This window comes from Eretmochelys imbricata, chromosome 11 (assembly GCF_965152235.1).
Source record: "Eretmochelys imbricata isolate rEreImb1 chromosome 11, rEreImb1.hap1, whole genome shotgun sequence".
NCBI classification, from domain to species: Eukaryota; Metazoa; Chordata; order Testudines; family Cheloniidae; genus Eretmochelys; species Eretmochelys imbricata.
The window spans coordinates 20,413,448-20,438,566 of NC_135582.1; the positions used below are offsets into that span (position 1 = coordinate 20,413,448).

The following is a 25,119-nucleotide window of genomic DNA, read 5'->3' on the forward strand; positions in this document are numbered from 1 at the left end:
TCTATAGGATTTGGGGAGGAAGAAGATTGCCCTGATAAAGTGACGCTAAACCCATTTTAACCAGCCATAGGTATATTGCCCTAGTGTAAGAGACCTATATTTAATGACAGCTGGTACACTGCTCCTGCATGCACGCCGCTGTGATTAAGGGAAAGAGGACATTTAAGACAGTTTTGCATGCCCCTCATTCTGGGTTTGCTATGTGCTGGTTTGATACTGTGATACATCCTTCATCCTGAGTTGGGTTTTTGCACTGTGCTTTAGCCCAGGATTGGGAGTCAATGAGATTTTAAATGATCAGGTATTTGAAAACTTAATACTTCCTTCTCCCAAATAGTAAATGTCAAAAATTTATTGTATTGATTCCCGTCACAGGAAACTAATAAATTAAAATCCAGCGAAATTGCTTTGATTATGGGGATTGGAATGGTATCACTGGAGCTAGACCACGTTCATTTGAATTACTTTGCAAACTCACTTCATTGTTTGGGAGGGGATTGTGTTGACTTCAGATTAACAAATCAAATGTTCATCCATGTAAACATGCACATTGGAGTCCACTTCATATCTGCTTTCTAAATTTAGATATTCAATAGAAATGAAAGCAGGCATTACTGGAATTGATTCATATACACTAGCTGACCTTCGAGAAATAGTCTGCATTTTTAAAATTTCTGTCAGACAAAATTTGGGTAGATCTAAACTACAAAAGGTTAACTTGTTTGTCAGCTTCTTTAGGATGATAGTTGAAGCATGTTCAGTGCATCTAAATGCAGAAAAATATTATGACAATTCAAACATGTTGTAAAATACACATTTAATATCTGTTGCCAATACTTTCGTTTTATTATTAGTCTTTTCCTTAGTATTTTCTTACTGCAATCGGTAGTATTGTTACTAAGATCTAAAGACTCTTATCTTGGGGACTCAGTTGACTAAAGACAATATTGCATATTACAGTATTATTTTAGGTAATTTCTCTTGCCAAGTTACTGCTCCTGTTGTATTTCGGTAGGCTTCCAGGCTAATGTAAAGGAGAATCGCTCTGGTTATTAGTTGATGGTTGTCTATGTATTCAAATCAGTGTGGATAAAAATCAGTTATTTTTTAAATAAAAATTTTGTGTTACTTAAATTGAATATTTTTGATTTAAACTAAAACCAGGTTCATTTAAAAAAACTACTTAAAATTAAATTTGAAAAAGCTGACCTATGTTAGGGCCTTAATGTATTATCTATTAGTCATTTAAATTAAATAAAAATTAAGCAGTACATGTTTACTGCCAAGTTTCAAAGAAAGTCAAACCACTGAACTGGTGGATGTCTGGAGCTTAAGCACCTGAAAATGGAGTTGTTTGAACTGGTAAACCAGCTTTTGATTGCATTAGCTTCTTCTGCAGGTACAGAAGAGAAGATTTTCTTCATTCCCATTTATTCTATTACTTCATTTCATTCAAAATTAAGAAACTAATTAGTAGCTGAAAAAGCAGGAAAGTTTGTTTTCATCTTTCAATCTGAATAAAAACTAGATGCAAGAGGATGAGGTGTGCTTGTTCCAAAATCTTGAGGGAATAATGACTGGAAACAATCAGTTCAATTAATTAATTATAAATTTCCTTTGTTTAATAAATTCAATTTTAAATGCAAAACATGTTTTGATAAACTTTTCTTCTTCTGTATCTAGCACATTTAAGATAGTTTTAGTAAATAAAAAGAATTGTGCATTTTTAATTGTATTTGAATTTTCATCCAAACACAGCTTGACACTAATCACAAGTAAAAAAATTAATTGCCATCTAGTAAATAGTTAAGCTATATAATTGCTTAAAGAAATGTGTACTGATAGAGTATATACTCCTGGTTAGCAAGAAGAAGCACCAAATTTAGTGTTAAATGTGCAAATCAGATATTTTAATGCTTACCAACCAATGAGAATATACCTGTCTTTAGGAAAATAACTCAAAAGTACAAATGCAAAAACTCGATTAAAATCATGCTTTCCTGCTCGCTACTTTAAATCATAATTAAAATTGGTAATTTAAATAGCTTTGATTTAAATCCACAGTCATTCAAAGTGTCTGGGAAAATGGCATTGTTTCCTTTGGCTAAATATTTATCTAATCTTTTCTATATCGGTTTTTTTAGATTAAAAAAAAGGAAATTTATTCTCACTGTACTATTCCTACAGCTAAAATATGGAAGCACTATACTTAAGGTCAATATTAGTAGCTAAAAGCAATTAAAATATTAGTTGTATTGATAGGTGAGAGACACACCCAAGTGGTTTCAGACCAGAAGCTTTTTATAACTTACACACAGATATTTGTTCCAGAGTGTGTTCATTCATTTACTACGGAAGACACGTAAGAATTGCCAATAGTATAGTTTTAATTGTATGATGGTGGAATGGGAGAACAGGGAAGTTTGCAGCCCACTAAAGAAACTTAGGCAGAGAAAAGGCTATCAAAGATAGTGAACTGAGCATTAGCAATCTACATTGCAAAATGGTGCTATGAGTATAAGTGTATTTTCTTTAACTGAAGCATTTTTCTTTAAGATGGAATGGTCTGATATGAAATGCTTCAAAATTTATTTAGAATAGAGTAAGTTTTCATTGACTACGTTATTTTGCACTGAGTGTTGGAACAGATCTTACAGCATAACAGGTGTGGTCCTCAGCATGCTTCCTAAATCATTCTTCACTGCTTAACTTTTGAGTAGAAAACGTAAGTAAACTTCAAATCATAGGTATTCAGTAAGCTTTATCCTGTGCTTAGGAGTGGCGTACGATCTGAATACACCTCTACCCCAATATAACGCGGGCTGCTCCTGGCCCCACACTAATCCCCCAGGCCACTCTGGGACTGTGGGACCCCCAAAAGTGCCCCCCCAGAGCTTCTGCGTCCCAGACTCTGTGGGGGGAGCCCCTGACTGCTCCCGAGACCCTCTGCCTCTTATCCAACCCCTCAGCTCTGGCCCAGCACCCTTAACACGCTGCTCAGAGCAGCATGTCGGAGCTTTACCGAGTTGTATGCGAACCTGCGTTATATTGGATCATGTTATATCAGGGTAGAGGTGTAGTTAAAGGATAAATTATTGGAGGCCCATTATTTAAATAGGTATCCATACGTCTATTTTAAAACGTTATACTATTGCAATACAACTTTAGAAGGTCTAGCATGTAATCACATTTAGAACTATGTATAATAAAACTCTTTCCCATAAAAATTTCACGTGTGCTGTGGCTCTTTTTAAGGTACTTACATCTGATACTTTAGGTTTTAGACTCCTATAAATGCTAACTAGACTTGTTTTGAGAGTTAAAAAGTATCTAAAATGAGTGACAGACATAGATGATCCTCTGATAGCTGAGCTACAACCAGCAGCCAAGGAAAACCCAAGTAAATATGTACTGCAGTAAAATTGAGATTGTATGCTGCATGTACAACTTAAAAAAAAAAAAAATCTCATTAACACATTGATTTGGAAAAAGTTAACTGAAAGTCTGGCTTTGTGATAGGGAGGTGAAGATTATGTTGCTGCAGGAAAGCACGGCAGCATTTACTTTTTGCTGCTTTTGAGGTTAAAACTGTTGAATCAAGACTGATGCAGGCAGGAAGCTAGTTACTTTGGATCAAAGAATATGGATGTAATGCACTTTGACTTTCCTCTCGTGGTGGCATGGTGGTAACAACATGTTTCCTGGAATCTTAAATTCTAGGAGTGTTTGTGGAAGATATTCCACCCCATTATACTGGGGCTCAAGTTTCCTATAGTGGATTACATAAGAAAGCTGCTTTGTCTCTGTGGCAAAGGATGATGGGGGTGGGGTAGTATGGGGGGCTTCTGTTGATGGCACTGCTGGCTGAGAAAATTAAACCAAGGCCAGGGGTCTTAGGAGAATGTGAAGGGGATGAAGATTCTACCACCACTTGTCCTCTGTGTGGGGAAGGAAAAATTTCTGGCTACTAGAAGCAGAGTAACTATTTGACCAGAGTTTGTCAGAGAGCACAGCTAAGGAAAATTGCTGAGGCTGAGAGGAAAGAAATCATTCAAAGGTCCACCGATCTGTTACAATGGGTACATCAGCCTGATTTTGGCTTGAGGACAGAGACAGATCTATCTGCCCCTGGCGGGAGTGGAATGTCCTCTTCCCTGAATTCCCTCCTGTCTTACCAACCTCCTGTGGTGATCTAGCCAGACCTTGTTGTTGTGAAATTTTTCTGAGGGGAAATTCCAAACTTTGTTCAAATTTCTAACAATTTGGGACAACATTTGTCCATCTAATTCCTAGTTGTGCCCAAAGATAGCATTTGTGTTTAAGGAACACTGTCTCCTCAGCACTGCTTCCCCTTTTCAGGCATTTCCAGCAGCTGGTGCCCCTTCAGGGAATGAGCTAGGCTGGAAAAGGCCAGAGGCAAAAAGAAAATCTCTCTCTCTTTAATGGAGCTCAGCCTGCTCTATGGACAGGACATAGTTCCTCCTCACAGCCCAGTCTCAGTCGTGTCACCCAGTTCTTTGCTCTTGGGCAGGATTGGGAAAAACTGGCTCCAGGACAAGCAGCTCCTTCTGCTCATCACCATGGAAGGAGTGCTGCCAGTGTGCCTCTGGGAGGACCATGCTCATAATAAGTCCGTAGAGCCTGCAACAGCAGCCATGCTCTTGACTGCTCACTCGCTGTCTCCCCTCAGGTGCCAATGCAGCATGGACTACCTGCCACCACCATAGAGTGTGGTAAGAGGCCTTTTGGCCCAGTTCCCTCCCCCTAGTCCATCTCTGTACCAAACCTGCTGGGGTTCTCTATGATATCTCAGGCTGGGTCTTGCTGGGGAAATGCAGAGCCCTCTGGCTTTTGTGGCTCCCATGTAGTAGAGAAGGGTTCAGTTTCTGCAGACTTCATTCTGAAATCCAGGCTAGTACCTTCTTGGAGAAACCAGTGAGGAGAGTATCTTTGAGGCTTGGGGGAGAACATACAAGCTTAGTTATAGGAAGACAGCTGTAGGAAGAAGAAAGAGAAGGGGACAGACCTTGGAGGTGGGGGGAGGAGAAGAAGGAAAAAAGCTATTTTGGTATGTTTAACCAAGTGGTGCAACTAATCAAATTTGTGTTTTTTAATTTGGTTGAAAGGATCGGCAAAACTAAAATTTAGTAGGAATGCAGGCGAACAATGGCCATGGAGGGAGGCAAAGGAAAATGTAATATTTATTGGTGGTGGTTTTTTCATTTTAGAAAGTTTCATGCATTTTTTTTCCTGTTTCAATGCCATCTGCAAGACTGTGTTTTTTCCTTATTCAGTGTAATAATTGTCAATATAGGTGTGTGTAGTTACTTGTTAGACTCAAACATGAGTAAAATAAGATTTCAGAACTTAATCTGGATTGTAGCCAGTCATTACCATTTTAATACAAATATGTATGCTTTTTCTGTCATTAAGAGTTAGCTATGTTGCTTCATATATAAAGCATACTGAAACAATTTTTAAAAATTGACTTTGGGACAAAAGTGATAAAATATACTTAGTTAGGCAAAAATCCATATTTAGTGTGACTCATAAAATACTGGGGAAAATATGGTAGTCTTATTTAAGTCCCTTTTATCAGAAAATGTGAATTCTTATATATTAAATGTTTGTGGTATTTAGTTAAATAATTTTTGTATTTATAGAAACAAAACTGTCCGTGGTTATCAAACCTATAGTATGGTGGTCACGTTCTAGTTTCAGTGATAGTTAGGGACTTGGTTAAAAGAGGCTTCATGTGCTGGGAATTTTTCTAAAATATTTTATTGTAGGAACAGTCTTTACAATATTCCAGTTTGTCTCAACTTCTAGTATGTTGGAGAAAACATGATACTGAGATGTAAGAGTAAACCACAACAAGAATATTTTAGGCTAATGTAGATTTAAACACAAACTATTGCCTTCTCTGCTAGGTGTTGCTTTTGATACTTTCAGTAATTTACCGAATGGAATTTCAAAACTACACAGTTAAAACAATAGCTGGGGTACCAAAATGTAGTAATAGGCTTATTTCCTCCCCCCCACCACCATTGAACTATTCTTTGGTCACTCCATTTTATTAAATATAATAATCTTATTTTTTGTAGGAAAATTGCTGAAGTGTGGACTGCTGCCGTGACACTGTAAGTCTGCAATAAAGGTGGCAATGTCGAGAGTCCCCACCCCTCCACCACCTGGAGAGATGTCCAGTGGACCTGTGGCCGAAAGCTGGTGTTACACACAGGTAACTTATACAAACGTCAGTGATTGGGTTTTTCTTTTCACAAGATCAGTCTAGGCAAATGTTTTTCTGATAACAATTTGAACAGTGCTGACAATTGAACTATTCTCATTGGTAGCAGTTACCTATATGACAAGTGATTTAAAAACTGAAATATCAATTTGAAGTAATTTTCTACATCTTTTGTTCAGGTGAAAGTAGTAAAATTTTCCTACATGTGGACCATTAATAACTTCAGTTTTTGCCGAGAAGAAATGGGTGAAGTTTTAAAGAGTTCTACATTTTCATCAGGGCCAAATGACAAAATGAAGTGGTAAGATCTCTTCTTTTTATCAGTTGTTTGTGATCTTTTTAACTTAAAGGGTTGAAAAGTTAAATAACATATTACACACTGAATCAAGAGAAGATTCTGAAAGGCTTATAATACTAAGTATCTAGTGTTTTTCGGGTAAGTCATGGTTACAGCAATCATAGAGGGAGAGGGGAATACAAGGGAAACATTTACTTGTTGGTGTACATCATCATGATGTATTATCAAAATGTTTCTAAATTTATTTTGTCCAATTTAAAATTTAGTCCTTTACATTTTGTTTCAGGTGCCTGAGAGTAAACCCAAAGGGTTTAGATGATGAAAGCAAAGACTACCTGTCATTATATTTGCTTTTAGTCAGTTGTCCAAAAAGTGAAGTCAGAGCAAAATTCAAATTTTCCCTTCTGAATGCTAAAAGAGAAGAAACAAAAGCAATGGGTAAGTGGAATTACAAATGGTGTAATGCAGGATTTTAAGGAAATCCCCATGAAATTAAACTCTGAAATGAATTTACTTTTACTTTTAAAATAGAGGATTTAACTCTGAGGCAAACTTTAAAGTATCTAATGTTTAAGGTCCTCATATGATCTTCATTCAATTTAAAAAAAAAATCTTATTTCATATTTTCCACCTTTATGAACATTGAGCTAATCTCATAAATTATAATTGCTAACCATAGTCATTTCAGATTCAATCTTTATTCTGTTATCTGGCTCTTACAGTGGGTTCTGTTTTATGTTACCCCAATTTTGCTTCTTTTTTAGTGGATTTATTTACTTATTGTTGATCATACGCTGATACTTGCTGATTGATTGCCATATTAATTACGTTAAATTGAAATACTTTTTATTGACATCTCTTTACACATGTGTAAAAACTCTAAACTTTGATCTACTTCTTCCCAGTTTGCAGTACAGTCAATCCATATATATATCCATATATACGTTGGGGTTCTTTGTATATATGCTGTCATAAAAATAAAGGGAAGGGTAAACACCTTTAAATCCCTCCTGGCCAGAGGAAAAACCCTTTCACCTGTAAAGGCTTAAGAAGCTAAGACAACTTCGATGGCACCTGACCAAAATGACCGATGAGGAGACAAGATACTTTCAAAGCTGGCGGGGGGGGAGAAACAAAGGTTCTCTCTGTCTGTGTGTTGCTTTTGCCGGGACCAGAGCAGGAATGCAGGTCAGAACTCCTGTAAAGGGCTAATAAGCAATCTAGTTAGATATGCGTTAGATTCTGTTTTGTTTAAATGGCTGATAAAATAAGTTGTGCTGAATGGAATGTATATTCCTGTTTTTGTGTCTTTTTGTAACTTAAGGTTTTGCCTAAAGGGATTCTCTATGTTTTGAATCTGATTACCCTGTAAGGTATTTACCTTCCTGATTTTACAGAGGTGATTCTTTTACTTTTTTCTGATCTTTTAAGAACCTGATTGCTTTTTCATGTTCTTAAGATCCAAGGATTTGGGTCTGTGTTCACCTATGCAAATTGGTGAGGATTTTTATCAAGCCTTCCCCAGGAAAGGGGGTGTCGGGTTTGGGAGGATTTTGGGGGGAAAAGACGTTTCCAAGCGGGCTCTTTCCCTGTTATATATTTGTTAGACGCTTGGTGGTGGCAGCAATAAAGTCCAGGGGCAAAAGGTAAAATAGTTTGTACCTTGGGGAAGTTTTAACCTAAGCTGGTAAAAATAAGCTTAGGGGGGGTTTCATGCAGGTCCCCGCATCTGTATCCTAGAGTTCAGAGTGGGGAAGGAACCTTGACATATGCCTTCTTGCTTTTGAGCCTTTGGTTTCATGTTTTCAAACTTTTCTCTCACAGGATGAGGTCTAGAAACTTTTTTTTTTTAACATGACATTTCAGATTCTCCTGTAACTACATGATTCAAGGGGCTGGAGTGCTTAAGAAAAACACCAAATATGATGAGACTGTACAGCAATGCAGTTAGTTAACTGTTTAAATGTTCAGACACTCAAAATGATGCCTGCACAAGTTGGCAGATCTCTGGATGGGAAATTCAGAGCACACTGTAGGAACCACTGGGCTTCCTTGAGTTTTTGGGTCCTTATTGCTTTCTATCTCAGGATGACCCAGACTCCTCAGACTATACCGCCTGTAATTTCTCCCTTTACATAACTACACCTATGTGCATTACTTAAATTATTTCCATAAACAGAACACAGGTCCCAAATAATACAACATAGAATCCTGTACAGATGTGTCTTGGGCTAACATTATAATATGCAAATTCTATGTCTGCCAAAGCTAGTTCTTCCTCTCCTGTCTACCATAGATGGAAACAACATATTCCATCCCTTTAAGCCTTCTCGTTTACTCCTGTATGTGTTGACAGGAAAACATCCTTTATTTAGTTTAATACAATCTCCCTATCCATTCATGCAATTAATTAAAGGTGTGGTGCATGATGTCTAATATACATGTCCATTTCATATAAGACGTGAAGAGGGATCGTATGTTGTGAGAGAGCTATTACTTTTTCATTCATTATTTATTTTAAACACTGACTAGCAAGAAATGCTGAAACCAGTGTTTTGGGTTGTTTACTCTAGTTTGAAAATCAGAAATCACAAATAAGCAAACATCACACCTTGCAGTTTTTGTAGTGGCAACTCTTAAGTTTTGAGTCACTTTTGGGCCCTATGGTTGAATACCTGTACTCTTGAATGTTATTTTCATTGCCTTTCCAATTATTTTATTTAGGTTCCTATTGACTCCTGAATCTGGAGCTGCCTTATTTTTATTTAGACTTAAATACAACACAAAAGGATGGCTATCCAAGCTCTAGGATGTTGACTAAAGATGCAGAGCTCTGTCCACAGTTCTCCTTGATGTGAAGGGAGTTGTGTGTGGAATGGATAAAGACTGATCCTTTTAATTGTTTAAATTCTAGTGTAATAACTATTTTCATGTTGCTTCACTTCTCTGGTATTGTAAACCCCTAACAAACTGTTGTGTTTTCAGTTTAATTTTGGTTGCTGCTTTTTTCTAGATAGCTTTCTAATTTTAACACATGAAGTTGGAGGTTATTGCTAGGCTAATTCTAGAGATAGTGAATTTGAACACCCTTTGTTTTGTTTCCTTTTTCTGGAAGTTATTTTGTGATTGAAGTTTTACAGTGTTATGTGTTTTGAGATGTTGGTCAAGAAGAATCAAAAACATGCCCCTAGATGCCTTAAAGTTGAGTGGATTGACTCTAATCAAAGCAATATAACATTATTGATTTAAATTATTTAATCAGCAAGCAGGAAACCTTGATTTAAATTACTTTAATCTTATTTTTCATCTGTATTTCTTTGTATTTCCCTAAAGAGAGGGTGAGTTTCATTGGCTGATATCCATTAAAACATGGTTGACTTAGACTAAATGTAGCCATTACACTAAACTTGGTACTTTTTGCTAACCAGGAGGATATATGATATTTATATAAACTTATTTAGGCAATTTTATAGCTTGACATACTCATTTAGATTCTTGATATTTACATTTTTTTATTATGGTGAATGGTTCAAGCTCTCTTTGTATGAAAATTCATTGAAATGCACAAGAACAGCATTTTAAAATCTTTTAGTTAAATAAAGCTATTTTAAAATGTGCTGGATATACAAGAAAAAGTTTATTAAAATACATTTTGCATTTAAAACTAACTGATTTACTAAAGAAAGGGAGTATTTTCTGTAGTTACTTAATAGAACTCCTAGACTGTAAGTCCAGAAGGGACAATTGTGATATGATTGTTCTGGTCACGGTGTCCTTCAGGATTTTAGAACTAGTACATCTCTTCCTCCGACCTAGTTTTTTATTCATAGATTTTGAAAAAATTTCCTGACCCAAAAGGGACCGAGTTGAAATCTTGAAAACTCATTAACCAAAATCTAAAAAATTCAAATGACATCAGTTGAGACATCAAAATCAAAACAACTGCTTTTATTGTTTTATATTTTATCATAAAATAATTTTAAAATATCTAAAGAAAGGTCATTTTGACCTGAAAAACAGGACTTTTTTGGGGGGGGGGGGGGTTTGTCAAAACAAATTGACAATTTCAAAACTTTTTTCAAAAAATTAATCAGAACCAACCCTTTCTCACAAACAATTTTGCTTTTGAATAATCAGAGTTGTCTGGTTAAAAAATTTTTCCCAACCAGCTTGGGTGACTATACAAATTAGCTTGTAGCTAGAGAGGAAATATCTAAATGAATAGTCCTTGATTTAGTACAAATAAGATTATTCTAGACGATTCTAGGGAACAATATAGAGAAAATTATTCTGGACAAGTCTTTTAAAAACAAAGTAAATATTGTTTAGGATTTTCTAAGAAATGACACAATATGTGAAGTTTGTTAAACTGACTTTAGTTAAATCAATTTAACTGTTAAGCTTTCTCAGTATTGTTTTTTTTTAAGCTCAGTTACCCCATATCTTTCTGTTTAACAAAATGTTTTGCTTGAGCATACCTATTCTGTTTCTTTTGTCTTTTACCAGAAAGCCAAAGAGCATATCGATTTGTGCAAGGCAAGGATTGGGGTTTTAAAAAATTTATCCGAAGAGATTTTTTACTTGATGAAGCTAATGGTTTGTTACCAGATGACAAGCTTACATTATTTTGTGAGGTATGGGTTTTTAACTAATTAAGATAGCTTTTAAAAATCGAAGCAAAAAGATTCTGTTTAATAAAATTATGTACTTTTTTGCAAATATAGTAAATTAGCAAGTTTAAAACCATAATGTGAATATGGTGTGTTGAGTATTTCCTTCCTTGATATATGTGTGTGTGTACTAAATACCAAAACGGGTGTGATCTTATGACAGTGAACCTATTGGACTTCTCCGAGTGACTAGGGAATGAGCTGTAGAGCTTCTTTTACAAATGGTGGTTGATAAATCCCATAGATGGAAACTCAAGTATAGTGAGGTTGCTCTTTTCAGTAAAAATCTATTTAGAAGAACAATCAAACTGTTCTCCACTAGCTCAGGAATTCATTTTATCCTAGACTGCTATTACAAAATAAGCTAAATGTCAATAGGAAAGAATACTACAATCATAACTAGTACATTTTAGCAAGTGAGCAAGTTTCTCAAGTAAAATGGACATCAGTTCTTTAATAAATAGCTGTCTTAATTTCTCAGCCAGTGGCAAGATTCCTACAACAACTTCTGCTCATGAGAGGGAATTTAAAAATTGATATATTTAAATTCTTAAAATCGTAGGTGTACTGCTCTGACTTATATTTTGGATTTTAGCCTGAAGGCTAGTTGTATAACTTATTACCTTTATAACACTACAGTGTGAACAAACATGCAGGTTACTTAAAGCAGAATAGAATAAATACCGGTATACTTAGTGTATATCATGGAGTTAATTTTAGCCTCATGGAGAAATATATGAGGAAATAAAATGTAAATCATAATAAATCATGCCAGTAACCTAAACGGTCATACTAAAATCCAGTAAGACAGCTTATGACTTTTTAAAAATGGAACCCAGAGAACAGTTGTGATCTTAGTGCATCTGGTATTAAATAGACATTGGCAGGTTATCACTGCTGCCATGGACTGATTAGTGGCTTAGGGGGATGATAGATGCTTTAACTGCTAATAAGTTTGCTTTGATCTGCGTATTTACAGGAAATGTGTAAAATTGTCTTGGCAAGATTACAACTTAATTATATGTCATTATGCTGTGTAGGAAGAATAATTGAAATGTGGCCCCTGAGACAAGATGGTGCAAATATAGTGCATCTTATTTTCACTTAGACAGACAAGTTAAATTAGTTGCATGATGAATTTATTCTGAATACAATTATTTGGTTGATAAAAGCAAATGTAGAAAATACTTGATGATTATGCGAGGATGCTCATGAGCTCTTTTTAAAACCTGCCCAGCATCAAATAATTTACACCAAACTAGCTTTACCTGATAGCATTTATGTTTGAAAATGACTTGCACTACATAAGTTTAAAGATAAAATACATATATAATTTTGAACATAGGAGACTTATCTGTTCTATTAAGAAATTAGTATTCCTAATAATTAATTCAAACATATTCAATCTCAAAACAAATATTTCTTTCCTATTAAAATTCTCTGTATTTTCAAAATATCATTGGCTAATATTAAGTGTTAGAGATATTCTGCCTCTAAAGGCAGAAAGAAGCATTATATTTAGTAGTTTACAATAAATTTGTTAAAATAACTTCTGGCTTAACACCCAAGCAAAGGCTATATAATTAAGGTTGAAATCCTGCTTAAACTGCACTTACTCCACTATTCTGTTGTAGCTTTTAGGCTGCTATGTGAAAGACTTTACACAGTTTTGAGGCACTATGACAAAGGAACCCACCTACAAATGACAATATTTTTTCAGCTTTAATTCTGAATCCCTGTTTTTACATCACTTATACACAGGCCTGGAGACAGTTCCTAGCCAAAAATCAGTAATTACTACTTTTTTAAATTATAATGTTATACTGTGGAAGCTGCTTTGTAGCAATCCTGATATTGACAACTTCTGGTAAATAGCAATGTTTTGCCAGGAACCAATCCCATCCCTTTCACTTTGATGTTAGTGGGATTTGGATATTGGAAATGGCATGCCATATATTGAGAACTTTTTTGGGGGAAGGAAGCCCCTGGCCCTAGGTAGATTAGCAGGGCTACAGTCAAGGAAAGACGTGCCAGTGCTTGGCACATCCCAGTGCTTCCTTCCGTGACTGCAGCCCTGCAAACCTGCCTCCACCTGGTGACCATACAGGAACTAAGGGGCTGGGTAGCCCGCATCCCCTGCTGGAGTCTTGGTGCTGTGGCTGGGTGGGGAAGCTGTGGGCAGAGCAGCATTGGGGAGGGAGGCTGCGGTGTAGGTACTAGGGCTTTCCTCAGGGAGGCAAGGGTGTTTTGGGGCCTGCCGAGCTACATGGTTTCTCTCCCCACTGTTGCCCTCCCCACAGCCTCCCACTCTAGCTCACAGGGACAAGTATATTGCATGGCTCAATGGGCCCTCATGATCCCCTGTTGCTGCCTCCCACAACCTCCCCTCCCACCGCACAGGGAGAGGTGACAAATCTGAGGAACTGTCCCAGATTGAGATGTCAATAGAATGGGTTTTGGAACAAATTGATAAATTTAACAGTTATTAAGTCAGAAGGTATTCCCCCAAGAGTTCTGAAGGAGCTCAAGTATGAAATTGCAGAACTGCTAACTGTGGTATGTAACCTATCACTTAAATCAGCCTCTGTACCAAATTACTGGATGATAGCTAATGTAATGCTGATTTTTTTGTTTTAAAAAAATAAAAAGGCTCTAGAGGTGATCCTGGCAATTAAAGGCCAGTAAGCATAACTTCAATATCTGGCAAATTGGTTGGAACTATAGTAAAGAACAGAATTATCAGGCACCTAGCTAAACACAATATGTTGGGGAAGTGTCAACATGGCTTTGGTAAAGCATGATTTCCCTTTACAAATCTTCAGCCAGAGAAGGCACGTTCCCAGCACTTCCTTCCCTGGCTAGAACCCCACAAACCTGCCTGCTGCTTATGAATAACTACTGAATAATGGCAACTTTTTTGCTGGCAACAAAGAGGTTACTAATAAGTGAATCTACCTGTATGCACAGTTTGGAAAAAAAAAATGAGTAGATACACCTAGCCCTTGTTTTCAGGGGGAGTCACTTAATGGGGTTCCAGAACTCCAAGTCAAGGAGGCAGAACCTCGCACTCTTTTTCCTTCCATGCAGGGTGAAGGGGGATTATTCAGTCTGCCTCAGATTTAATATAGAGTGCTGCACACGAGACTGTCTTTTGTAATATGCTGCTAGTGTTCCTGTGGCCAGCAGGATATGGTGATATGGTTATGCTTTCAGTCACAGCAAAGACTGGAGTGCCAAACAGCCAAGCAGGGTTATGCTCAGCTGCTTAAGAAGATGAGTCACCACTGAGAAGTAGCAGGATGGATAAAAAGCATGATTTTTAATCAATTTTCAATTTCAGTTTATTTTTTAAGGTTAACCTTTTTATTTACATGTTGCTAGTTCTTTACTTTTTCCCCATTTTATAATCTTAAAGTACTAATGTAGATATATTGTATTTATTACTTTATTTATAGTATAATTTTTAATTTTGTATAGTTTTCTTTTCTCCTGAGAAGTTTAGAATTTTAATTGTGACTCTGTTGTGAAAGAGGCAAGTCCAGGGCCTCATTAACATCCTTACTGTGAGAACAACAAAACTCAAACACAACAAATAGCCTGTGCTATATGTGCAACCAACACCATCCTCTGACACATTGATTTTTCACAAGTCAAAGAATCCATCAGGATTTTAGTTTGATCACAGTGGGACTTGTGCCAGTGAGTCGTGCAGGTGCTTTTGAAAATCCTATTTGCCTAAATATGCGTTTAGGAGAGAGAGAATCTTAAAAAGTCCTGGCCTGTACATATAGAAAAGGTCATAGTGACTTTGTTTACATATTGAAAGTCTAAATAACTTTTCATTGTTAACATTGGAGCAACTTTGTTTGGAAATGACACCGATTTTATCATTGAGTTCAAGAAAAAAAAATTGCAAATATTTGTGTATTCTTAACCTTAAGCAAGAGTAGGCCTACTGAAGTCAATGGGATTATTCCTCTGAGTAATTTTATATACCTTTTGAAGCGTTTACAGGATTATTGCCTTAGTTTTCATTATTGCAGGATATTCTATCAGAAAATAATCTATTGAGGATATTTTCAATATTTTGGTTTTTGCCTATGCCAGTTTTGTAAAATTTAAATAGGAAACTTAACCTTCAGTGGCGTTTTAAAAAAAACAAACAAAACAACTCTTACAGTTTAATTCATATAAATTTATGGTTGCTAATAATAAAGTTGGGAGGTATTGCCAAAATGGAGGAGGACCGGAATATCATACAGGAAGATCTGGATGACCTTGAAAAGTGGAGTGATAAAAATTGGATGAAATTGAATAGTGCAAAGTGCGAGGTTATGCACTTAGGGACTAACAACAAGAATTTTTACTATAAACTGGGGATTTATCAGTTGGAAGCAGCAGAGAGGAGAAATACCTAGGTGTATTAGTTGATCACAGGATAACTTTGAGCCACCAATGTGATGCAGCCATGAAACAGCCTAATGTGATCTTAGGATGTATCAGGCGAGGTATTTCCAATAGAGATAGGAAAGTGTTAGTACCATTATACAAGGCACTGGTAACACCTCGTCTGGAATACTTGTGTGCAATTCTGGTCTCCCATGTTACAAGATTGGCAGAGATCCTAGGGTTATTTTTGCCTTCCTCTACAGCAATGTTTCTCAACCTGAGGGGGTCATGGGATGGGTTTAGGGGGTCATAAGTGCAAGACTGGCATTCGGGGGTGGCAAGCAGAGCCCTACGCCACAGAGGGCCGCTTGAAACTAAGTTACGTGCTTCAGCCCCAGACGGTGAGGCTCAAGTCAAAGCCCGAGCCTCGCCACCCAGGGCTCAAGCCCAAGCCCTGCAGCCCAGAGCTGAGGCATGTAACTTAGCTTCGCAGGGCCCGCTTTGGCATGGGGCCCTGGGCAGTTGATGTGCTTGCCACCCTCTCATGCCAGTCCCTGAGTATTATTAATAATTTTCTTAATGATATTTAGGGTAGGGCGTTGACATTTTTTCAAGTGTTAGTATGGGATGGAGGTGGTACAATATTTTGAGCCCAAAGGGGGTCGCCAGCACAAAAAGTTTGAGAAACACTGCTCTGCAGCATAGGGAATGGGTCACTTGCAGGTTTAAACTACAGTAGAACCTCAGTATTACAAACACCAGAGTTACCAAACTGACTGGTCAAGCACACACCTCATTTGGAACTGGAAGTACACAATCAGGCAGCAACAAAACCGCCCCTCCGGCCCCCGCAACACATGTGCACGCACGCAAATGCAGTATAGTACTGTGTTTAAAAGTAAACCACTAAAAAAAAAAAGGGAAAGTTTATAAAAAACGATTTGACAAGATAAGAAAACTGTTTCTGTGCTTGTTTCATTTAAATTAAGATGGTTAAAAGCAGCATTTTTCTTCTGCATAATAGTTTCAAAGCTGTATTAAGTCAGTGTTCAGTTGGAAACTTTTGAAAGAACAACCATAACAATTCTGTTCAGAAAAAAGAACAGGAGTGCTTGTGGCAACTTTGAGACTAACAAATTCATTTGAGCATAAGCTTTCGTGGAGTTATGAACATTTCAGAGTTATGAACAGCCTCCATTCCCCATGTGTTCAAAACTCTGAGGTTCTGTTGTAGTAAATGGTTGAATCTCTGTAACATGAAGTCTTTAAATCATGATTTGAGGACTTCAGTAATTCAGCCAGAGGTTATGGGTCTATGACAGGAGTGGGTGGGCGAGTTCTGTGGTCTCAATGTGCAGGAGGTCAGACTAGATGATCACGATGATACTTTCTGGCCTTAAACTTTCTTCATTCTTATAGGCTCATAAAAAAGGGACTAAGGAAAAGGGGACAGGAGGATGGAAGAGTGGGAGAAGACAAAGATAAACCTAACATAAGAAATGAGGGGCGTAGTGGGGATGGTGTGATCGTTGGAGAAAGGAATGTAGAGTGAGATTGCTTGGGATTATGTGGACTGTTACCAAATTGCACCACTTATGTACATATTAGCATGCAGATTAGCTGTGGCCCTCCATTTTGTTGCATGTTGCCATTGGTGGTCTTTTCAGTACTACTAAAGCCCAATATGCTGTGTTTTCACTAGGAAAATATGTGGTAGTTGAAAATTTCTGCCCTGAGAAGTTTTTAATGGTTGAGTTATAAACTTGTGATAATGAGGATTTATAAGCGGGGGGAGGGGGTGAGAACATAGTTCAGGGTTGTTTTAAAACAACCACAGAAAAAAATGCCAGTGTAACAGGCATCCAAAAACTGACATTAATCATTATGGCTGTAGCAGAGATTGTGAAACTTAGCTTTTGGGGTCAGTATGTAATATTTAAGTAGCTAATTCATTATCCCTTACTGTAATAAAATGTGTAGCCTAACATTAAAATTGTGCAGATGAAAAAAATTATATAATATCCTGTTAACTTAAGCTAATGTCATAGACCTTTTCTGGATCGTGATCTAGATCACTTAGGTACTTGTATGGCCTTTCTTATCATAATATCAGAGTATCACAGTCTTTAAAGTTTTTATCATCTCAACATCCCTGTGAGATAGGAAAGTACTATTGTACCCCATTTTACAGAGGGGGAACTGAAGCAGAAGGACATGCTCGGGTCTTGAATACACTACAGAGCTGTGGCTGCTGTCCCTATATTGACAGAACTCCCCTGTGTAGATACAGTGTAAACTAGCAGAAAGAGTTCTGCTAGCATAGCTACATCACCTTCCTGAATGACATTAGCTATGCCAACAGAAACACACCTCTGCTAGGTTTCAGAGTAACAGCCATGTTAGTCTGTATTCACAAAAAGAAAAGGAGGACTTGTGGCACCTTAGGACGAACCAATTTATTTGAGCATAAGCTTTCATGAGCATCCGATGAAGTGAGCTGTAGCTCACGAAAGCTCATGCTCAAATAAATTGGTTAGTCTCTAAGGTGCCACAAGTACTCCTTTTCTTTTTACACCTCTGCTAGTATCGTTGCATCTACAGCGAGGTGGCCAGAATAACCCTATCACTTAGGATGTGTGAAGTGTGGCCCCCCCCACCCCCCCCAGTAGATTGACAACTAAACTGGCAGCATTTCGTAGTACAGACCTAGGCCTCAGGAATTGCCCAAAGTCACGCATGAAGTCTGTGGCGAGGCAGGGAATTGAACCCAAGTTCTACATTAGTGTTTTAACCACTGGACCATCCTTCCTTTCCTTATCTGACATTTAGACTGCTCAGATGAAGTTTAGGTTGTTCAACTCAGACATGTCCATGGGGCTTGGCCACATCCTTCTGCCTTTGAACCATGTTCTCTGGCTCTGGAACTCCAAACAGAGCAGTCAGTTGAGTGCTCTCACCTTATCTATTCCACTTCTAAATTTCTATAGCTTAATTTGGAGAATCATGGATCAAGATCGTTTAGCTCAATGTTTCTCAATCTCTTTGATACCAGGGACCAGCATGCTACCTTCCTAAACTGTGTCAAGGAGATTTCGGGGACTGGCACCAGTCCATGGTTTCTCAAGACTGCTTTGGCTCACTTTAAGCTCCCTAAAGGAGAGTAGAATTTCCAGGCATTTTCACCAGATCAGGCCCCCTGCTCAGCTGTTCCTCATTTGTTTCCCCATCACCATAGAGCAAAAAGATGGTGTTCAGTCTGTGAGCAGACTCGCAAGGTATATCTACACTTAAATTAAAAACTTGCCGCTGGTCCATGCCAGGTGGCTCAGGCATGGGCTAAGGGGCTGTTTCATTGTGGTGTAGAGGTTGGGGCTTGGGCTGCAGCCTGCGTTCTCAGGCTGTCCCACCTCAAAGGGTCCTAGAGCCTGGGTAGCAGCCCAACCCCAAGTGTTTACTCTGGAATTAAACAGCCCCTATAGCCTGATCCCTGCAAGCCTGATCCCTGCAAGCCTGAGTCAGCTGGCATGGGCCAGCCACAGGTTTTTAGTTGCAGTGTAGACATACCCTCAAAAACACCACTATCATCTTTCCATTCCTTCCCAAAGACAAAAAAAGCCAGCAAAATACAGGGAGGGGAAATAAAAATCAATAACCACTTCAGATGCACATCTTTCACAATCTTCTTGGTTTAATTTAATTTAAAACCAAATTTAACATCTTATGCACAAACATTTGAGTTTATATGGTGCCTCTATGCTACATTACAGACTCATTTTTTCTAGAAGAACCACTTTAAAACTCTTTAAGAGGAAAGTATCCACATTTAATTTGTGCTCCTGTGGGGCAAAGGCAAACTGAATAATGAAATTTTAATAATTTTACTGGTACCTAGTTCATTTGCTTTATCAGTCTACCGTTTTAAATAAAGTTGTACAAGTTCATTTTGACTAATTGGGGTAATTTACTGATAAGAACTACCCAGGATCACTTTTATGAAACTCTGCTTCTTCTGTGCTCACTTAATCAGTTTGGGTTCAGTAAAGGGAGAGCCTTTAAACCAACAACACTTACTGGTATGTGTTCTGTTTCTCAGGTGTGTGGAGGGTCTTATATTTTGTTGATTGTCTCCGAAATAGCAATAATTTTTAAGTAGAGATTCCATTTCTCTCCCAAGAATAGTTTCTGCCTTTCATTTAATCTCTGGCCTTTTTATCATGCTGTTTGTGGCATCATGCTCTTGATTTTTGTCTTGGTCAGATAACTGCACTAAATGAACAGAGTTTGTATCCTTGAAAAGAAAAAGCTTATTTCTCTTACACGCCTTAAAAAGTTTGTTTCTTTGGCTCTAGTATTGTTCCATAAAACCTAGCCTCTTTGAAATGTAGTCTTTTCCACTATTGCATTTTGACTGGTTTAGGGTTGTGGGGGAGAGGCAGAACCACCAATCATATTCTTGCTTTGTCTAAGAATTACTCAAGTTCTAGTGTAGGTGCTAAAATTTAATGATCATTGGCATCAGTTATGAAGGAGTTTCTATCTTACTGTGATTTTCTGTTAGGTAAGCGTGGTCCAAGACTCAGTAAATATATCAGGACAGTCTAATACAAACACTCTGAAGGTACCTGAATGTCGACTAGCAGAAGATTTAGGGAATCTCTGGGAAACCACAAGATTTACAGATTGCAGTTTTTGTGTAGGAGGACAAGAATTCAAAGCTCATAAGTCTGTCCTTGCAGGTACTTTTTTACTTTTGTATTGTAACATATATTTTTTATTAAATAAAAATGTTAAAATTCGGCTATTTAATTGTATTTAATGCTTAATTCTTTTGCTACAGCTCGTTCACCAGTTTTTAATGCAATGTTTGAACATGAAATGGAGGAAAGCAAAAAGGTAAGCGGGACTGAAAGTTTAAGGTGCCATTCTCGTTCTGATTCCAAAGAAAAGGAAAAATTTATAGAAAACTCAATTGTACTTCATGGATTGAGAAAGATAAAAGGGAGTACTTAATATGGAAAAAGTTATATCAACCAGGTAGATATCTCAAGATATCATTGAGTTGACGCCACCCTATGTCAGTAACTCAAGCTATCTTCTCTCAAACTAGCGTAGCTCAAATGAGTGTGGCCACATTGTGAAATTACACTTGAGCTGCTCTGTCCATGCTGATGGTTCACTCATCTTTGTGTGGCACTAAGACTTTTGGGGTGTATCCCCTGATTCTTTGTGCTGCAGTAAGATGAGCCAAGGAGGCTTCAGTGAATTGTGAACATTTGTCTGTCGTTTCTGAGCACACAAGGAGAATTGTGGTAAGATACTGCAGAACTAGTGGCATTCAAGTGGAGCTATGCCATGTCCACACTAGAGTAGTTGTATTAGCAGCTGGCAAGTTGCACTCACATCAGCTGTAGCCTATACCACTTATGAGCCAGCCAACTAGAGTTAAAAGCATCACCCCACTTGAGTTAAGGGATTTATGTGTACATGTCTAGAGTTAGGGTTAGAGTTGTAACTCAAATTAACTTCGCAGTGAAGCCTTGAGGGGAGACTGAGATCCTTCTCTTAACCACAGATTCCACAAACACTTCACGCATACAACTGGTCTACAGGGATAGTAGTTTAATAAGTCCAGATTGCTTCATGCTCTTTATATCTCCTACAGTGAGGAGCCATCTACCTATGTAATGGAAAAGAATACTTCAAATTCTAGAAAAAAAGAAAAGGAGTACTTGTGGCACCTTAGAGACTAACCAGTTTATTTGAGCATAAGCTTTCATGAGCTACAGCTCACTTCATCGGATGCATACTGTAGCTCATGAAAGCTTATGCTCAGATAAATTGGTTAGTCTCTAAGGTGCCACAAGTACTCCCTTTCTTTTTGCGAATACAGACTAACACAGCTGTTACTCCGAAACCTTTCGAATTCTAGCAATTTCTCCAGTACTATAGAATTGGGGAGCTACTGTAGAATAGGTAACTGTACTGCTTGCTCTGACTGGATTTGGGCTAGCTTTGCAAGCCCTGGTTCTAAAAGCATTGAAGTAAATCAGTGCCACTTCATGCAAACTTGACTCTTTCTCCTCTTGGTTAGTGAAAGCTAGCTCTCAGTGGTTGGGGCCACCACATGAATGTCATCACCTCCTTGAGAGATGGGGCAACCTAACAAATTTTGAAACTCTAGGAAGGACATACAGTCTCAAGAAACTATCACATGCTAGTTATCCCAAAATCTCTAATATCTCCTCCTTGGGCACGGTTATCCAATAGACAATGGTTAAACTATTCCAGTTGTACCTTAGCTGTAACATAGAATCATAGAATATCAGGGTTGGAAGGGACCTCAGGAGGTCACGTAGTCCAACCCCCTGCTCAAAGCAGGACCAATTCCCAACTAAATCATCCCAGCCAGGGCTTTGTCAAGCCTGACCTTAAAAACTTCTAAGGAAGGAGATTCCACCACCTCCCTAGGTAACCCATTCCAGTGTTTCACCACCCTCCTAGTGAAAAAGTTTTTCCTAATATCCAACCTAAACCTCCCCCACTGCAACTTGAGACCATTACTCCTCGTCTTGGAGCCCTTGTAAACCCCTATTAGATCTGGAGATGACATTCATCTGAATTGTTCTAGGCCTGAATCTGTGTATTCCATAGTTCTGCAGCTATAGAACTTGCCATGGATTTCAGCCCTTGGAGCAGTATTATGCACTAGAATCTTGGTTCTCTTTCTAGCCTTTATGGGTGTGAAGATAACATTGAAAATATGAACAAAGCATTAAATGATGCAGTATATTTTTCCTGGGTTTGCAGGGTACCCTTCATCACAATTAGTGACCGATGGGCCATGAAGTCATTGAGTCTAAAATTTGGTATTTTTCCAAGATGACATGGAATTCACCATTTTGCTGCACTCAGGCGCCTGAAAGGCTTTTTTCTGTCTCTCTCTTGGGACTTCCTGCAGCTCTATTACAGGGCTTACTCACTATCCTGTTCCACGTAGCTAGGCAGCAGGAAGATAGACTCCAGCTTGCAGCCAAGGAGTATAGGGAACCATAAATGTAGACTGGGCAGCTGGATTGTCTGGTGAAAATCACAGCAGCTCAAGCCTGTGGAGCTCAGAAACTGAGCTGGTGTAGTTGGTTGCAAGCTTCCTCCTTCCTTAGCATACATAGGAAGTAAGATTTTGAAGCAGGCCACCTGGATAACAATGCAACTATGAAAGCCCATAGATCTGGATCACCTGCAGAACCTAGCAAATAAATAAATAAATAAATCAAAATAAAAATCCATAGTTGAATATCACTGACTAACTTTAATGTTCATGAGGATTTTCAACTAAACAATCATTGGGTGTGTTTGGGGAGTGAGAAATGGAACATCAAGTCCATTTCATGAAGATACAAGTTAAATTCTATGGCAATATTAGGATTGCTTGCAAAAGAATTTTGTCCTATTGAGCCTTGGTGAACATGAGTCTGTGATTATAGGGCTATGCAGAGCTCAAACATATGTGTATATATTAACTCTGTTCTTAACAGTGTGCTGCTAAGAGCTTGCCTGGTGCAGCAGCAGCAGTAGGTGGAATTTCATTAATGTGGATTCACACTTTGCTCTTGGGTAGATCCCAAAGGATTTTTAGTGGACAGTTCTCATTTTCAGTGAAGGTTCTCAGTTGGAGTCCAATGATGGGTACAATGATGTTTCCTCTTGTAAGTGAATCCCATAGGTGAGGAGGACCCTGTACTAAAAACTACAGCTACTTCAAAATGCATAATGGCCTTCCAATTCTGTATGCATTTCAAGATCCTGGTCCTTGTCTTTTTACGGCCTGTGTCTCAACACGCTATCCTACTGCAACAGCAGTATTTAGGGATGCTGGTGAAATTCAGGTTCTAACTTGCAAAGACCAGGGCCAGGCGTTTCTTAATGGAGAGTCCTAAACTGTAGGATTCAGGTGAGGTACAAATACAGTCTTTGCCGGGCCTCCTTTGAGAATCACTTTCAGAACAAATTGGCCCTATTAAACTGAGCAAATTAAAGCTAACTTTCTTGTTTGCTGCTGGCTAACTTTGTGCTCTCTCCAGTACTTAGTCTCTTCTGTTCAAAGAAATGTTGATGGATTTAAATCCAGGCCAGGATGTATTTTTAAAAATTCCATAGCCCATATTTAGGATTCTCTGTATATACTTTAAGATAACTTTTGCACTGCAGATTCCATACAAATCCAGCCATGTCTAAAAGGAGCTATGATGTCCGTCTGACTAACTTGTAAAGCTGCTGGCAAAGGAGGAGCTTGACTCTAGGTCTATAGTTGAATCTAGAAGTGCCAACTTAACCTTGTAAGGTTCTATATGATGGATATGAAATAAAAACTTGTAATAAGCAAACCAGGTGATCTTAAATTTTTACTCTAAAATTTATAGATGTTATGGTTTTCCTTTTTTTGTTTTTATTCAATAGAATCGTGTAGAAATAAATGATGTAGACCCTGAGGTTTTTAAAGAAATGATGAGATTCATTTACACAGGGAAAGCGCCAAACCTTGACAAAATGGCTGACAACTTGTTGGCAGCTGCAGACAAAGTAAGTAATTAGCTCTTAAAGTCCTCAGAATTGTTGTTTTAGAAATCCCTGTTCTAAAAACATATATTTTCAGTTGTTTAAATACACAATTGATGTCGAAGAAAAATAAACAGATGCACCAACAGATATAAGAAATGGAGTGGCTTGGAGGGAGAAAGATTTATTTTTTTTTAAATGGTGGGAAGATTAGAAAAATATAAAACTTTCCATGGCTGCTGGGAGTATGTACTACCAAGATTTTTCCGAAGAAATTGGAGGAGCATTAAATATCCTTTAGAAGATCAGTAATGACAAAAGTGTGTTCTTAATCTTTGTATTATGAGACAGGATAAATAACAGGGCTTTAATGACTGCCTTCTCTAAACCATTACTACTTCTATAACTTTGTCATCTTTCTGTCTCCTCAGTACCCTAAATAGTTCAAATCTGTTCTTGTACCTAATTCTTGCCTTTAAATATTTACCCTTTAAGCCTACCCTTTAAATACTTTCACTGTTCCTCTGAAATGTTCCTCCTTCTGTTCTGCCCTTCTTGAAAAGGGGGACTTCAACAACAACAACACAGTATTCAAGGTGATCTAATTCCATTTCATATTTTAACATACTATTCCAAAATCTTTTAAAAATACTGTACAAATGTAATATCTTTTGCTCTTTCCACTGCTGTTGCACATTGAGCTGAAATTTCATCTAGCTGTCCACTATGACGTCTAAGGGTATGTCTACACTACGAAATTAGGTTGATTTTATAGAAGTCAGTTTTTAGAAATCGATTTTATACAGTCAATTGTGTATGTCCCCACTAAGCGCATTAAGTCAGCTGAGTGTGTCCCTCAATACCGTGGCTAGCATTGACTAGCATTGACTTATGGAGCAGTGCACTGTGGGTAGCTATCCCACAGTTCCCGCAGTCTCCGCTGCCCATTGGAATTC

At 37.9% G+C, this 25,119-nt stretch overlaps 1 protein-coding gene across 6 annotated transcripts in view; it reads left to right on the forward strand.

Moving 5' to 3' along the window:
* Positions 1 to 25,119, forward strand: part of SPOPL (speckle type BTB/POZ protein like) — a 60,377-nt gene that overhangs the window by 23,199 nt on the left and 12,059 nt on the right. For 4 of the 6 annotated variants that reach the window (XM_077829420.1, XM_077829419.1, XM_077829423.1 and 1 more), the window contains 7 exons: positions 6,105 to 6,241; positions 6,430 to 6,551; positions 6,835 to 6,986; positions 11,055 to 11,182; positions 20,166 to 20,343; positions 20,445 to 20,500; positions 24,065 to 24,187. In XM_077829420.1, the coding sequence (XP_077685546.1) occupies positions 6,164 to 6,241; positions 6,430 to 6,551; positions 6,835 to 6,986; positions 11,055 to 11,182; positions 20,166 to 20,343; positions 20,445 to 20,500; positions 24,065 to 24,187 (837 nt within the window). In that variant the 5' untranslated portion in view covers positions 6,105 to 6,163. The remainder of the gene's footprint in view (positions 1 to 6,104; positions 6,242 to 6,429; positions 6,552 to 6,834; positions 6,987 to 11,054; positions 11,183 to 20,165; positions 20,344 to 20,444; positions 20,501 to 24,064; positions 24,188 to 25,119) is intronic. The other 2 variants (XM_077829422.1, XM_077829424.1) reach the window with 1 other exon arrangement.